Here is a 17,453-nt window from a genome sequence, read left to right on the forward strand (position 1 = left end):
ATAAAGTCACAAGTCCATAAAGAGTATTCCACAAAGAAGGGAGCTGTGAGCATGCAGTGAGGTAATAGAGAGTTTGGAGACATGCCTGCAGACACAGAGAGAGTGAGGAGAAGGTGTCCTGAGGAAAAAGGCATCATCTGCCTTGCCCTAAGCTTTGGGGCTTCTCCCCAACAGCTGCCCTGGGTGGGAAAGGGCAGAGAAGCAGCTGATGTGGGAGATGGTTTGTGTGGACTTTAATACACCAAATAGTGTGTGACCTTTGCTTTCTGTTAATTGTGGCACTCAGGAGCTGGGGCACAGCAGGTGCTGGATCTGCCTGGTGCACACATACCATTGTTTGTTTCAACAGTCATGTCTTCCCCTGATAACATTTCCTTTTAGCGCCTCTAGGGTTTTTAATATTAAATACTAATTTTGCAGGTCTTGTAAAGCAATTGTAGATACAGTAGCTGGAGGGAAGCAATTTCTCTCCACGCTTAATGGTTAAACTTAATAGCTAAAGTTTCCCACTTGTTAAAGTTAGTCAGAAAATGAGAATTCCAGTTTGAGAAGAGTTAGAAACAATTCAAGGGCTCTTGGTTCATATTGGAACAGAACTGTAGCTAGTAGCATTTGGAAGAAGGTTAGGATGGCAATGCCAAGGGCTGGATGAAAGCAATCCCTGCAGCTTCAGTTTGCATCTTGCATCTGTGCATTGCAGCCACAGCCTGCAGGCTCTTGGCAGCACCCCAGGACAATTCATTACACCCAGAATAAGTTACTGTCTCTCACACAGGCACCAGAGGAACTTCCTGTAGGCACAGATGTATTGAGCTTGTGTAACATAGGTGCATCCTTCTCTGTGCCCTGGGAAAGGTACCAGGAAAAAGCTGCCACTGCCAGAGCTGCTTTCGTTCCTGTCTGCCCTTCCGGGGGCCAGGGGGAGGAATTAGTGCCTGTGTGCATGGAATTGTGCACAGTGACAGCTCCCCAGGGCCTGGCTGGGGACAGCAGCCAGGGGGCACAGGAGCAGCATGAGACCTCCCTGCCCTGCCCCTGGGCACAGGGCAGCTTGTCCTGCTGGCACTGAAAAACCAACCCTACCAGGCAAGAGTTCATTACCTCTGTTTCAAGATTAAGAAAACTAATGCATTCATCATCATTTTGAGGAATAAAGAAAGAACTAAGTTGCTTGCTGGTAATTAATATGGAAGTGCTGGTGTGTTTTGGGTGGTTTTTGGTGAGTCTGGTGTGTTCTGGCAGCACCCTTTGACTTGCTCTGTCTGTGCCCAGCTGCAAGAACAAGCTGTACCTGGAGAAGCTGCCAAACACCAGTGTGATAATCCCATTCCACAACGAGGGCTGGTCCTCCCTGCTGCGGACAGTGCACAGCGTCCTGAACCGCTCCCCTCCCGAGCTGGTGGCAGAGATCGTGCTGGTGGATGACTTCAGTGACAGAGGTAGGGTGCTTTGCATGTCACATCCCTACCCAAGGGATCAATGCACTTGCAAAGATGTGTGTAATAACCTGAGGGTTTTTACTTGCCAGCAGCAGAGCTCAGGGGAATCTTGCTCTGGTACCCTTGAAAGCAGAAAATTCATGTTCCATATTCAGGGTGTGCTGGTTTAGCTGCTGCTGACATGGACTGTCCTGTGTTCTGGGCAGTATGAAAAGCCAGGGAAGCTGGTTTTAATATTCAGCTAAGGGCCTGTTTAGCCCTTAACATTAAATGTTGACTCTTGAAATAACAAAAAAAAGCCAAGAGATGGGAATAGCTCTCTCCTTACATTCTGCTTTCTTCTTATTTTCTTTCTTGACGTAGAACATGTAAAAGAATCCTTGATAAAAGGTTTCCACCTGGGACTGCCTATGATTTGGCTTGCCTTTCTCATGAATTTTGTGTTCTTGAAAAGTAAATGTGCAGCATCCAAACCTTTTCTCTCTCTTGCTGGAAACTTCCCTCGATATTCTGTGCTGCAGTGCCTGGAGCATCACTTTGGATTGGGTTGAAGTGCTGTCTGCAGAGGTGTAGAGTCACTGGCACCACCCATCACCACGAATGGAGCAGCCACTTGTCATTGCAGCAGCAGTGTGTGCCTGTAGTCCCTGAGATCTTTTTTCTGAGCCATTTAAGTGGTGCCTGATGCTGATTAAGCTGCACTTTGCTGTGTGTTTTGCACCTTTGCTGTGCTGGAACAGGCAAGAGAAGGAGGAATGAGTGCTCCTGTTGTGTAGACCTTGAACAGGTGGAGAAATCCCATGGAAAATCCTCTGGTGCTGAAGAGGCACAGTGACTTTGAGGGGTTATGGTCAGATCTAGTAACTCTGTTTTCTCCTTTAAAGTTACTTTATGAGCTGCAGAGTTCAAGCCACTGATGTTACTGAAGTGAGGCAAAAGAGCTTTCTATGCAGATTCTAAAGGATTCATCTCCAGAAACCTTCCATATAGGAAGCTCCTAAATGAGCTTGGAAACAAGCTTGAGAATATTCAGTGTTCTTACCTGTACTGGCTTCCAAATAGGCACTGCCCAACAGCTGTAGAACTTGGCCTAAAGTTCTTCTCTCATTAGTTTGCAAGCAAGGCGTGCTGCATTGAACAAATCAATGTTACATGAAATAAGTATTTCTGTAGAGGATTTTCAGGCTAAGGTGAGAGGTAGTAAAAAACTCACCTTCCTGACAAGGTCTTTTTATTGCTACTCAGTTTGAGGCAAATTAGACAAGCTCATGCTGTAACCACAAGTGAATTGTGTAAATGGGTTTCTTTCCAGAGAAGTGGAGGTAATGAAATCTGTTTTTCTGTGGATGTTTTCCTTGTTCTTTGGATGTGTTTTGACCAGGTGAAAGAGGGCCCTCCTGGCTCCACCCCTGCTCCTCAGTCTGTTTTTTGTCCAGCTTGCTCTTCTGTGTTCCATCTGCCTGTGATAAGAAAAAACTCTTCTCCCTTGGTCATCCATCTTGCATACAAAAGTTGCAAGAAGTAGCTGGGATTCATTTGTGTGCAGCATCTATTTATAAATGGATATTAAAGATTCCAGGTGCTGGACAGTGAGCTGAATTGTCAAGGGAAGAGAATAACACTCATACAAAGAGTGTGTTAAAAACTGGTGTGGTAGTTCTCTTTGTTTGGAGGGGGATTTTTCTTGGTTGGGTTTCTTTTTTAAACAGTATTTTCCTGGTAGCACAGTTAATTTCTGCACACTGGGACAATTGCTGGTTAGGATGAAACACCTTTCCTTCAGTGCTGCCAGTTCTGTATCTGCACTTTTCTTCCTTAACCACACTGGGGTTGGCTTCCACATCCCACAATGTGCTCCAATAGATCCTTAGTCTGAGGGGGCTCTTAAATCCTAATCAGATGATTTTGACTTGAAAGGGTGATGGTTACAAATTTCTGGTTGTAATTTACCGTTGTTTTAAAAAAAACCCAAACTACACAAAACCCCAAAACTTAAATGACAAACACTTCAACCCAGTAACTGAAAATTGATAGTTTAATGCATCAAACTGAAATGCTTGAAGGAGCAGAAATTCCAGGAAAACTTTTACTTATATGTTTAAAAAGAGGACATTGTTGGATTGTTAGGCAATTGCTCTGGTTATCTGTTTCTTATGATTAAATTGGGCAGATAATAAGAACTCCACATCCAAGATGATGATCATCACAGCTGTGCCACAGAACTGGAGAGCAGTAAAAAAAATAAGAAGAAAATTCTTGATTATTCTTTGCAAATCATAAATGATTGGCCCTCTGCATTGTCTGCAAAGTATTCTGTATTGTCTTCAAGTATTCTGTGCTTCTGTTTGAAGTAATATTCCCCTAAATTGGTAGCAGCGTCTTTCTTTTGAAGTTACAGAATCACTGTTGGATGTGGTGACAGTAGAGGCCATGTCTGAGCTCAGAGGGGCACAGTATGAACAGTAAATGTCATCTCCTTCCCTGAAGACATCAGTAAATAGTTGCCATAAACTCCAGTGAAAAGCCAAAGATGGAAAGGATAATCGCTCAATAAAAATCTGTTACTAATTTTTTTTTATCAAGATGTTACTCTGACAGGATAAAACATGGGATATCTCTGCTGTGTCTCATGCTGGCCTTTCACTTGAGGGTTGTCTAAACAGACCTCTAGAACTTTAATAACTCTTTAAAGAATAACCTTCAATAGCTTGACCTTCCCTGGCAAGGAGACTCTCTCCCTGCTGCCAGAATTTCTGATGTGCTGATTTGTGCTGGGGTTAAATGTACTGGGGTTTGCCAGCTGCCCTGGAGGGGCTGGAATGTTTCTCTCTTGTTCTGCTGTTTCACTGGTTTCTAAGAATTGTGATATTGGTGCTGATCCCTCAGCCTTTTTCATCTCTGTGTCTCATACATGGAGAATCTTTGCTGCACCATGAAGAGAAGAGGACTTTGGTAATAATAGAAATAGTAAATGTGGAAACCTGGCTACTGCAAACACTGTTATTTTCATATGTTATTTTGACAGATGTTATTTTCATATGTTTTTCATCTGGTTTTAAGCTTGAGTGTAAGGAATTTTTGGTGTGGAACGAAGAAGTTGGCTAACAGAGTGACAGGAGATTGAAGACAGATTGCTGGGTTAGTTGGTGGCTGCTGTGGTCTGCAGCAAACCTGAGGGGCTGCTGTGGCCATGTGTTACTGGAGCTCCTGGACAGATGAATCATCATCTGGAAGTGTCAGCAGCCATTTATTTCTTAATTTTTTTGAAAGAGACAACTCTGTGACCTTTAGCAATAAATATTTTTCATCCAAAAGATGTTGTCCTGATGACAGCAAATCTTAACAGGGAGCAGCAAAAGCTTTACGAGTCATGTTTTTTAAATGTTTCCTTTGTACTTGGAAAGTCAAAATATGCTGGAACAACTGGCCTGGAATGGTTTGGGGTTTTTTTTTTTGTATTCCTGCAGTATAATGCACATGGTCCAAATCTAAAAAAAGTCTAGAGCCTTTCCTCACCCAGATTTAGTGCAGGGTTCTGTGTCGGTCAGTGCTGTGGGAAAGGCTGCCTGTCACTGGGGTCAGTCGGTGTGGTGCTTCCATCCCCTTTGCCTGAGCTGCAGCCCACCTTGTCACCTCCAGCAGCTCCTTCCTGGCACTTCAGTCTTTGTGGGGATTCCCTTGGTAGGCTGGGTTGATTTAAAAGGAGCTGCTTTCCATCATGTGCCATTGGTCACAGCAGAGTTAATAATGCAGGGCTGTTTTTTACTTTCTCTCTTGGTAGTCTCTGCTGTCAGTGCAGCATTGCATTAGGACTGCTGTAATGCTTTTGTCCCCCCACAAACTTGATTGAGAGTGATGCAAGAACTTTCTCCTCAGTTCAAAACATTGGTAGGGATTTTCTGTGCAGAAGAAAATAGGTTATATTGAAGAATGAGACACCAATTCAGCAAACTGTTATTGGAGAATAAGAATTAACCTGCCCAGCATTGGCTGCTTCTTCCTTCTGCTTGGTACAGAGAACTGCTAGAGAGCCACAGACTGACCTCCATGGGTTTGATGAACCTCAGCTATTGTCCAAAATAATGCCTGTCCTTCTGGGGAAGCAGAAATCAGAATGCAACCCTTTTGAATTACCACTCTAGAATTCCTGATCATAAAAACTTCTAGCTGTGGCAGTCCTGTGTGGATTTTTGGCTTCACTTTTTAATTTCTGTAGCTATTTTTTAGGTCTGATAGGTTAAATTAAACCTTTTCATATGCTGGCTTGCAGGGTACTAATTGCATCCCTCCAAGCCTGTTGTTAACAGAATGGCCCTAAGTAAACTAAAATGTTTTTCCCATGTATATCAGTTTTCTCCTGGGGACTGTCAGCTGAAATTTGTTTGCTTTTTGAATATCTAATTACCATGCTGAGTGGGAATTTGGTTCTATTCTGTCATAGAAATGGGAGGAGGAGAAAAGTGGAATTGCAGGTCAGTTTGTAACGCTGCAGGTTTTTCTGTCAGCTCTGATGGCATTTTGTTATTGATAGCTGGCACAAGGAACAGGCAGGCAGTTCATGGTTCTGCAGGGTCTGCTTCAGTCCCTGGGCCTGCAGCCTGAATTGCTGTGGTGAGAAATGGAGCTGTTCAGCTGTAGTGTCTGTCTTGTACAAAATGAATTGTTGGTCTCCACCTAATTCTTGTAGCTTGTGGACACTTCTGCTGTGAAAGCTGTCTCAGTGTCTGCCTGAACAGATGTAAAGCTGTTCTCTGTCTCTCAGCAATCAGCCCTGAGCTGGAGGAGCAGAGCACATCCCTTTGCAGGATGCTTGTCAGAATGTTCTTTGCTTTTCACCTGGTACATATTTGGTAGCCCAGCACAGCAGTGGAACATCAAACACTCCTGGTGAAAGGCAAACTCCTTTATTTTGGAGGAGAGGTCTCTTACAGGTGCAGGTGGGACTGGAGCAAATACAGAATCAAAAATAGTTGAGTTTGGAAAGGACATCTGGAGATCATCTAACCCAGCCCCTCTGCTGCAGCAAGTTTCTCCAGATCTTATTATTCACTCCAATATTGAAAATCTCCAAGGATAGAGACTCCATAATGTCCCTGGGGAACCTGTTCTGCTGTTCAGTCACTCTGTCAGTGACCTAGTTTAAAAAAAAGGTAATTAAAAAAATGCCTTATGATTATACAGCATTTCCTGTGCTTCAGTTTGTGCCCAAGGGACTCAGGTCCTTTTCTGCAGAGCTCCTATAACTTATCTAGGAAACACCTGTAAAAGAAGACCTCTAAAGCAAGCTAATTGTTTGCATTTATGTGCTTCTGCAACAAACTGATATCATGGAATTTTCAGCCTTTCCCTTAGTGTCAGACATGGTAGGATTTTTACCTTTTCACCCTTTGCAGCAATGAAAATTTAAAAATTATTCAAGATATTTGAAGCTCACTGTGTGCAGGAGGCTGTGACTTAATTGCTGAATGTCATTTAAAACATCTTGTGGTGTACTTGGGGCTGGCTGTGTGCACAGAGGGAAGGGTACACACCACACAGGGTTTATCTTATTTTATAGCTGAGCTTGACAGAAATCAGTGATTGCGGCTAAGCGCTTGAATTTCACATAAAACTCACGTTTCAGCATTCCATTATTTGCATACTGAGTGACAGCCTGTTCTTACTTGTTTTTAAGATTACTTTGGTGTAAATGACAGTGTTTTAGAACAACTGTTGTCCCTTGTTGAAGAAGAGAACTGCAGCATCAGTCATCTCCAAAGCATGAGTTACATGCAAAGCACTGTGTTGGTACAATAATAAAGCTGAATGTGGCAGCACTGAAAATACTGCAGTCTCCAAACATCAGGAGTGTTCTGGAAGTGTTAACCCAGCTGGGCCCTCTGCCTTATGGTGTTGCATGTCTATACAGTGGCAAGATGTGAAAACTGAGCATCCTTCTCAGAGTAACCAGGCAAAACCTGCACCTGTGACTTGGGAGGCAGCAACAGGTTTCAGCCCAAGTATTTGAATATATTTGACCAAATGACAGTGACATTTGCAAAGTGAACCTTCTGGGGTTTATGTTAAACATGATCTGGTTTAGGGAGTGGTTGTCCAGGAGATTGTGTAAATACATCCTTGGCTGCCATGGATTTCAAGGAGACAATTTTGTTCTGAGGGATGTGTATGGGAGCTCATTTTCCCTTGAGTCATTATGGAAATTTTGGATTCCAGCTTCATTTTCCAAGACTACCCTGTCACCTTGAACCTCATCTTAATTTGTGAAAACGTTTTTTAGGAGTCTGTTCTATTTACATATTCAAGCATTTAAATGTTTTTTTACTCCTTCCCCATTTTGACTCCATTTTTCCTTAGCTGTGTGTGTTCAGCAGGACTTTGAAGTCAGAGCTGTTCTTTGGGGTCTGGGAGGCACAGTGAGCCTGGAATGTGGTGTGTGGCCACTGTTCAATTTGGAAAAGGCAGCAGGGGGCTTTTGGGCCTTTTGATAGAGGAGTCCAAGGAGTGTTTTCCCAAGGCAGTGTCATCTCAGCCCTGGGTTTTGACCAGCAGTGTTTGCCCTGTCCCCTCTTGCACCACTGTGCCATCACACCCTGGAGTTGCCCTGGACATTTGCACACTTTGGAGCCCATCCTTTCCCAAATCAGAGGGCAGACACAACCAAACCCTGCTTTTTCCCTTGACAGATAAATCCCTGTGACATTTTAAACCTCTCTTGGCATTGCAGTACATGTAATTCTGGAGGTGTGGGATAATCTGAATGGAAAACCAAATGTGAGTGAGGCAACTTGGCTGAACCATGAGCAGCATAATTTGGTCAGAAGTCACTGTAGTGTAGTGAGGGAGAAGGCAAGGGGTGATTAATGTGGCACTTGGTACAGCAGCAGGTGTGTAGCAAATACAGCTGTTCCATTAACCACATCTGCCAGGCCTTAATTGAAAGAAATCGTGTTCTCAGTATCTGAAATAGAAAAAGGTTTAATACTTGAATTCTTTCTGATCTTTAAATGGAACAGTAACGGATTTATGCAGCTAAAGAGATTATCTTTTCATCTTAGGCACATGCACTGTAAAAGTAATTTTTTTTTCTCTTAAATGCACTAAAGTGCATCTGGTTAGTACATCTCAGAATATGGAGTGACTGTGCTTAGGACAAAGTGATGACAGCTTTTCTTGCTGAATTATCAATATGTTTATCTTCAAGCTTTTTACCATAAAGTATGGAGAAAATGAAAAGCCAAGCTCTTTTGGGGCAGCTGTGCTTTTCCACAACATTTTAAATGTTGCTTTCAAGGTCTCTCATAGAAATTGTGGTAATAATTGTCCCAAATAAAAGATTGATTTTGTAAATTAAGTCACAAAATAAAGAGGATTTTTCCTTGTTAGAATTCATTCCAGACCATCTCAGGTCTGTTTAAACTCATAAAAAATATCTTTGAAGTAATAGTCAGTGAGACAAATCTCCCCTTGGGTGAGTGGGAGAAAGTTGGTTCTTCTGGGTGGAGAGATGTGAAATTTCTGCCCCAAACTGCAGCATGAGTCCCAGGTAGCACAGCAGGGATATGAGTGCAGGAGTGAATTTGTGAACTCACCAACACTCTTTTCCATAGTGAGCACCAAAGGCAGCAATAAAATAAAATCTGGTGCAGATGTCCCATTTTTATTTATGAGAAGAGAGTAATTTGTTACTTTCCATTTCTGGCAGTGTCTTGTGGGTGTGGGATACTTTAGATAACAGTGACAGAGTCTGCTTTGGATCAGAGTGAGATGATCAGGATGAGATTCAATTTTATGTTTTCCCTTTTTTTGAGTATTCATTTTTAATTTGTCTTTAATGTCTGTACTCATGGATTCCCTTCATAAAGGGATGTCTAAAACCTGCACTGTTCATTAGGCAGTGGCTGGGGAGCATTAAAAGTTTATTCTCTGGTGTTTTAAGAGGCATGAGGGCCTATTGTAGTTGTTTACTACAGCTTTGTTTGTGACAGCCTAGATTAACTAACCAGTTTACTTTTCATTGTATTTATTTCTCTAAGATCAGTTCTGTGGCTGAAAGATTCTTCTAGAAAGGAGATGAGGTGGCTTTAAAAGGTCGAGTTTACTGTGACCTCTTTCTCAGCTAATTATTGTGTAGTGAAGGATGTCTGGCAGTCTAAAGTTTAAGAAAAATAAATAATTGAGGAGCAGGTTTCCATTACAGCTCATTAAGTAAATCTCAGTGCATTGCTTGCTGCTAAGAAACCCTACACATGTAGCTTCTGCTAGAGGAACTTTGCAGGAAAACAGCTTTAATTTTATTCTCCTCACCTTGAAGTACATGTCCTCATCTGCTAGGAGTCAAAAATCTAGATATCTGCCAGCTGCAGTGCAAATCAGCATTTTAATGCTTTACAGCTGCTTCTCTATAGAAGTTAATTAGAAATGTGATTCAAACACCCTCTGCCCATATATGATATCTGTTACTGGTAATCATAGTTTCTGCTATTTAAACCTGCATTTGGAGTGGTGTTAACAAAGCAGCTGTTTCACACAGGGACTTTAATAAAGGTGGAAACTTCTTCACTTGGAGAAAATTGGAAGCTAAATGCTGCTTCAACTGAAGAATAAAAGTGGATAAACCAAACCGCACTCCTTTTGTAGTTTTAATTGCAGTTTTATCTTCTTGGTAAAGAAATGCCACACAATTCTCTGTGTAGCATCAATTCCTGAGGACCACTGTTGCCCACAACAGGGATGCACTGATGCAGCACAGTAGTTTAACTGTGCTGAGCAGAAGAAGCCAAAGCTCCAGATTTAAAAGCAGGTACCTTCAGCTATCAGTCCTGCCCTGTCCTCTGTCATCCAGATAAAATGAACATGCTACTTGATAATGGCATTGCCCACAAGATGGCTTAGTTTTGGTATCAGTGCAGCTGTGGACAGGCCTGGATTTGTGCTTCAGGATTTAATAGATTTATTGACCTTTCTAGCAGATGTCACTGACTTACTGTGATAGCTGCATTTTTTGTGAGTAAAGTAAACCAGAGTGTTGGGAACTGATGGTGAAGAGGTCTAGAAGAAAAGAATTTGTAAATTATATTTCTGGCATTACAGAGTTTATTACTGCAGGACAATTGTGTATGTTCTCCCTGCAGCTGTATTGCTAATTTTTTCATTTGCCAAATACGTTATTTTCTGTTTTCTGACACACAGACTACAGGTCAGACCTTCTTCTGCTTTGTCTTTCATGGTTGTTAATGTTTAAGCATCACTGTAGGACTGAAGGATTATCAGTTAGTTTCCAATATTCCAGTTTGGCTGCAACCCCAGAGCAAAAAACTTTGTAGTTCTCTGCTGTTAATTTTAGGCTTCATAGTTGTTCTTCCTCACTTAGACACTTGAGATCAGAGCCTGTGGGATCCGAAGGGGTGCATTCCTACCAAATCAAAGCCACTTTCAAGTGAGTTACATCTCAGGCCTAAAGGACTGTTCTCTAACAAGACAAAAGTCTGGAGCAGATTTCTCTGTCAATCCTTGTGCTCTTCCTGGAATATTTCCTTTTCTGATGATTTGCACAGAGCAAATACTTTCAGGCCAAGAAGTTCTTTGCCTCTATCAGCACTATTCATGTACAAAGCCAGCTCTCTGAGGACTGGTTTGTTTTGGCATCTTCTATTCTTTTCTTTTTTTTTACCCAGCAAAACTCTGTGACTTTTAAGGCTTTAATCTCACAGCTTTGATACGTTCCAAAATATTTCCGTAAGAATTGTCTTAACACTTCATCTGCCTGCATCTCTTCAAATGATGGCAAGTTTTGCCTTGCTGTTGGTCATAGCTTTAGGTTCATGTCGTGATCTGCTGTGCAGAACGTCCCTGGCAGCAGTGGCTGTATCCTGACATGCACCCTGGGCACAGAGGAACAAACTTCTGAGATGCTTTTGCATCCCTGCTTGTCTCTCCAGTGCCCAGAAAGCAGTTGATGCTGTAGGTTAAAGGCAATTAAAGATTTTTAGAGTGTAGGTTAAACAACTGGATAGTCAGAGCTACTGATGTGGCCGTAAGATGAGCACAGAGATTCCTTGGGCTGAAGGCAGTATTTGGGACAGTAATGCCCTTCCTTGCCAGTCACCATGGCTACATCAAACTTGAGCTGAATATTAAGTGTACTGCAAGGAATTCACCCCTGTTTTGCAGCTACAAAGGCTGTCTGGACCAAAACCTGCATCTCTGCAGTGTGGGTGCCAGCACAGCAGCTCTGAGGTTAAAAGCAATCAAGGGGAAATGACTGAGAGCCACAAAATACCCTCTTTAGATGAGATGTAGTCAACAGAAGAGGGAAAAACCTAAGTGGGTGCTTTAATCTTGATACATATTTAATGAAATGGGAAGGGAGAAGAGTAAACTGATGAGAATGACTTGATGTTTCCCCTGGGGGAGAGGTGGGTTCTGGCAGAGGGGGAAAAACTGATCTTGTGGATTGGCCACGAGGTCAGTGTGCAGGAATTAAGAACTGATGCATAACACCACAGGTTGGCTGCAGTGCTCCCGAGGAACAAAAGGTGTTTGAACCTTTACAGCATGAAGGAAAGATAAGTAAATGGATTTTTCTGGATTCCCTCAGAAAGCAGCAGTTGGAATAGACTCCTTTACAAATTAAACTTTCCTGAGAGATTGAGATGCTGTGCTGTCACTAGGATGATTACTCCCTGTGTATTTCCCTTCTTGAGAATCCAGCCCAAAACTTTCCTTGGGGTCTGGGTGTATTTATAATGCCAGTAAGGGTGAATTTTTATTTTTAAAAATTACACCTTTGTCTCTGCATTCAGTCCTAATATTTCCTGAAGGCTGTCTAAGCAGGGTTGGGATGTCTGCTGTAGGGTGGAGGAAGCACTGAGAAAATTCCCTTTGCAAACTGAAGATGAACTGATGGCACAGGCAGGACAGCAGAAGTTGATGCACCTGAGTTTGCCACAGCACAGGCTCACACCAGGGCCCTTTCCCCACTAACTCACAATCTGGCTTATTTCTTGGGCTCCATTCTTGGACTTCTGTGCACTTTATTGTACCTGAAACAGAAGCTTGGTTTGAAACCACTTAGAAAGAGAACAAAACCATTAAGGTTTTCAGCAAACCCTTTTAACTTTCATTGAAGTCCAAACCATGCTGTATTATCCTGTGGGGTGGTACACATTCAGCTATTGTCCCATGCACAGAAACCTTTCCCCCCTCAGTTTTTCTTTTTAAAGTTGTGCTGAGGCCCAACATTGATGCAGAATGAGCAGTGGAAACTGGGCTCTCTCCCCTTTTGGAGTTCACCCTAGAACTGTAATCAGTGAAGCAACAAATATTCATTCTCTCCCTTCTCAAGCCTTTTCCTCTTTGTAAGAAGATTCAGCTTGGAAAGCTGTGATCAGCCTAATCAGTTTTCTATTACTGAGACTGGTGCTCATAATACAATTTGTTAAATCAATTTATTATCCTCCCAACCAACTTCAGTGATCAGAGCGTGAAAACATTGAAAGAAAATTAAAACTAGTGGAAGTGCTGCCTGTTTGGATAACAGCATATTTTGCTGTTTCAAAGGATTACTCATCTGCACCAAAACAGGGAGAGAAGTTAATTTCAATGATTTAGAATCTTCTATTTCAGGGAGGCCTGGCTTGCACATTATGATGGATTCAGGAAGAAGTATAATTTGTTCTTAAATTGTTAAACAGCGCATTAGGGCCAAGTATCCAAGTAAAAATGAATGGATTCATTTGTAATCTTCAACAAGCGTGTCTGCATGTGGGAGGGTGGGGATGGCAGGCTGGGCTAACCTGTAAACAAATGCCAGATGCATGCTGGCACTCCAGGCTCTGGTGTTGGAAAGCAGCCAGAATAACCTGCAGAAAGGGAAACAGTGCTTTTCTGCCTGAAATGGAATTCTGCACATCCTCCTGTCCTGTCCTCCTGTGCCCTTCAGTGGGAGGTTCCCTGGATTTTCAGAGTGCAGTGGATCTCCCATCTTCACATCTTCACCTCAGCAGGTGCCAGGATCCTGTAGGGCAGAGGGACCTGTGGTGTTACCAATGGAATCTGAGTAATGTGGGAAAGTCTCTGGGAATGTTTCTGATTTCTGCACTGCTGTTCCTTCTGGGCTGGCTTGATGGTACACATATGGTAAAGGAGCTGCAGATGTGCTGTGCAGTGTAAAATTGAGCAACCAAAGCTGATGGTATCATATGAACCATGAAATGCACTGGTAGGACAGGAGAACTGTTTCACTCATAGTTCTTTCTCAGGACATAAATCACTTTAATAGTTTCAAGTCATGGCTGATATATTTTTTTTCTATGGCAAATATTGGTACTCCCTTCCCTGCCAAATACTACAGAGCTGTTACTGGGACTATAAGCTATTACAAAAAAAAAAAAAAAGGGAAAACCTTGGACTCATCTTCTGCCTATGCTTGTTTTTGAATTTGTTAGGTGCCTCCTCAGGTGGCAAAGTGCAATGTGGGAATGAAAATCAACTGCATATGAGGAATTCCAATCTTGTAAAGTCCTTGCCATGCTACAAGTGGTCACCAGAGCAGAGGGATCTGAGGGCAGCTCTGCTTGAATGAGGCCAGTAGGAAGAAGTACAGTAAGACCACCACAGAAATTTAACCCAGGGGAAAAAAAATACCTTTTTTTTGAAAGTTTAGGGCTGCTTCTGTAAGCCAGACTGTCTGTTAAAGCTTCTCTGCTGTCCTCACACAGCTTCATTTACAGCTCAAAGTAAAGAAAGCAGCAGTTCTTGACTGGTGCTGTTAATGTATACACTGTACATCAGCTTTGTTGCTAACTGTGTTAGCAAACTACCAGAATAGTTTTTAATCTGCAGATAATCTTACTCCCACTTATATTTTTGGACTGTGTTACTTTGCCCAGCATAGGCACAGCCATTGGAATCCATCCAGTTCACCTAACAACTTTCATTAAAGAAAATTGCCCTTGTAATAAAAATTACTCAGTGTGACAAGATTCCATAATATATTTTTTTAAAGCTTCATTAAATTTTGTAGCAGTTAGCAGCACTTGTTTGGTTTTTTTAAAATTTTCTTCTAAAAGCAAAATTTGGCTTAATTGGGACAATATTTGAAATAGAATGAAATAACTGTTTTCTGTCTGGGTGCATAGAAGCCAGGCTGTGTGGCAGGAATAGCACAAGGATAAAGAAACAAGAAATCTCTTTGAAAACCACATTTTACTGAGTTTTGTACATTGTGAGGTTGCTTAGAAATGTGTGACTCTTCAGTTAGGCAAAGCAGATGCAATAAATTCTGCCCACTTGCAGTTCATGATAGAGAAATCTTAATCTTACAAAATGCAGGGACCAAGCATGGATTTTTCTGCAGCAGTTGGAGCAGTTTACCTGAGCATCATCCCTCTGGCTGCAGGACTGCCCTCAGTAGTGTGTCCCCTGCAGCAGTGAGCACACAGGTGCTGCTGGAGCACCTGCAGCTTTTCCTTGTTCTCCCAGCCCTCAGGGACACCATTCCTGATGTGTGAGGCACTTCAGCAGTGCAGCAAACAGCAGGCTTCTCACTGCAAGCATGGAATGCTTTGGTATTTTCTTACTATAGAAATGTAGTAAAGATGTGCTCAAGAGCCAAACCCAGCTTTTGGGAATGTGGTGAGAAGTCTGGATTAGACTCCCTGCTGTCTCTTTACAGAGTACTTTCCTGAGAAAACTCCATGGCTCCTATGTCTTCTTTTCCCCATTACACTATAAGCATGGGGAAATCTCCATTTTTAGCTGCTTGTTCATCAATAGATGCAAATCACCCTGTCCTCAGTCAGTGTAGCAGAGCAGCTGTCATCATCATCACAACTGATATGGCCAAGCCCAGTGCCTCTGTGTTCTCCTCCTGGGTTCTGTGTGTGAGACCAGATCCCAGGACATTCTTATGTTTGGTAACAGCCTGAGTATGCTGTGCTTGTGCCCCTGGAAGAATCACTTCAGCTGCCCCAGGTGTCACCACAGATGAAATTGCACCACAAACCAGAAAGTTCAGAAAGAACTAAAATGCTAAAATGGAAATGATGGACACGTGTGGTAGACAAACCTCTGGGGTCTTTCACAGTCTCATTGTCTCATTTTAATCAAAATAAAGAGGAAGATCTCTTTAGATTTTCCATTGATTTTGGAGCTTTGGATTTTTTAAGATTTTCCAGTGCTTTATAGATTTGGCTTGGATAATGTAAGTATTGTGTAGTGTGATCTTCCAAGTGTTTTCTGCTGTTATCAATCTCTGGCTGTTGTTAGGGAAATCAGACTGAGAGTGTCTGTGTGACAACTCCCTCCTTTATTATAACAAGCACCAGCAGCCACTCTGGTGTTTATCTTGTCTTGGGTACATTAAGTAAAGTCTGCATCCTGGTTTGGGCTTAGCTGATTTATGCTTGAAGTGAGGATTGTTTGTTCTCTGCGATGAAACAATCTTTTGTGACAAACTAACAATGGCAAGGGATGAGCTCTGATGTTAAACAGTGGTAGCTTTTCTTTTCTTTCTTTTTTTTTTTCCCTCTTCTCGTTTTAAGTCTACCCACTGCCTCAGGAGGAAGGCAGCTGCACTAATAATATGTCTAGTCTCTGTGGAAGGCCCTTATTTGAAATATCTGTAATTGAGTGGACAAAATTTCTGGTTGCTTGAGAGGATCTATTCAGAAGAGACCTGAAAAGGATGAGGGAAAAGCACACTAGACATCAAGAAGTCCTAAGGGCTCTATTGAGAGGGAAACCTGTGTAGATATTGTGGGACAATTGCACTTGTCAGGCAAAATACTAAAATGGATCTGTGAAAAAAAATCCTGAGGAATGTTAAACAAAGCTTTGAGCTTACTGGGAATACCTCAAAAGCAAGGAGGTGTATTTGGGTGATGTTTGAAGGCAGGCACATGATGGCTGGCTGCTTCAAAGAGCAGGCACAGAGTGTGTGTTACCACAGGGCTTCCGACCATTCTCACATTGCCAGGTCAGCACAAGGGGAAGAGCTCATATCTAGGTTAAGTTTATTTGCTCCTTTGCTCTTTTCAGTGAGCTGTTCCAATGCCCAACCTCCCTGGAGCCCTGTTCAGGGACACTTTCCTGCTGGTTGGCCTTTCCAGCCCCTGCCTTTTGTGTCTCCTTTGGAAGCTGAGGAAGATGTGCTGTACAGAGTGGAGAGGATGTATTCCCTACAGAAGGCAAATAACCCTGTGAGAGTATTTGTATTTCAGTGATTGCCTCTAGTCAGGTTTTGTTGTGTGAGATTTTAAGAGTTACTTGCTTAGATGGAACACACTAAGTTTTGTCTAGTGAGGCTTCTTTCCTGCATGTTGCTGACTGCAGTGGGTGGTGTAGAGCATTAATGAACAATCTCTGGCACCCTCTGAATGGGCTTTGCTGTCAAAACTTCAGATGCCTAAAAGATCAACCCATTAGTGATGAGGCTAGCGTCAGCTCAGCCTGTTTTTTGGATGTTCTTTGCTGCTTCACTCTTTGATGTAAAGACAGCTGTGTTCCCCTCTCTCGTTATGCACACCAAACTTTTTATCTCCACTTTGGAACAAGCTGTCCATTGTTTTGATCACTCAGTGATCTTGCTCTGCAGCTCTGCTGTTTGAATTCTTGTTAATCGTGGTGACTGCCACTGTCTGTGTTCATTCACATGTGGCTCCAGTCCATGTTCAGTAGTGTAAATATTTCCCTATTTAACTGCAAATCTCCTCTGATAAGCATGTAGGGGAGCCATCCTGTACACACTGTGGCTGTGCCTGCCTTGCAGCTTGGAGGGGTGTCTGACTAGGCTTTTTCCTGGTTTTTAATTATGCCTGAGTGGATTGTTATGTTGTGTGTTTTGAAGAAACCACACACAATTTAAATGCCCTTAGTGTGGTTTACTTCTGAAAATGAATTCCCCTGTGTCTTTTCTAAGTTACAGTGGTTTTCTACAAGTGTCCAAGAATCCTGGCTCAGGATCTGCCAGTTGTCTTTTTATTCCTTCTCCTCTTTCTCTGCTGCTTTCTTTCT

At 42.4% G+C, this 17,453-nt stretch overlaps 1 protein-coding gene across 2 annotated transcripts in view; it reads left to right on the forward strand.

Moving 5' to 3' along the window:
* Window positions 1-17,453, forward strand: part of GALNT10 (polypeptide N-acetylgalactosaminyltransferase 10) — a 77,729-nt gene that overhangs the window by 41,477 nt on the left and 18,799 nt on the right. For both annotated transcript variants that reach the window (XM_033072941.2, XM_033072942.1), the window contains exon 4: window positions 1,273-1,439. In XM_033072941.2, the coding sequence (XP_032928832.1) occupies window positions 1,273-1,439 (167 nt within the window). The remainder of the gene's footprint in view (window positions 1-1,272; window positions 1,440-17,453) is intronic.

This window comes from Catharus ustulatus, chromosome 15 (assembly GCF_009819885.2).
Source record: "Catharus ustulatus isolate bCatUst1 chromosome 15, bCatUst1.pri.v2, whole genome shotgun sequence".
NCBI classification, from domain to species: domain Eukaryota; kingdom Metazoa; phylum Chordata; class Aves; order Passeriformes; family Turdidae; genus Catharus; species Catharus ustulatus.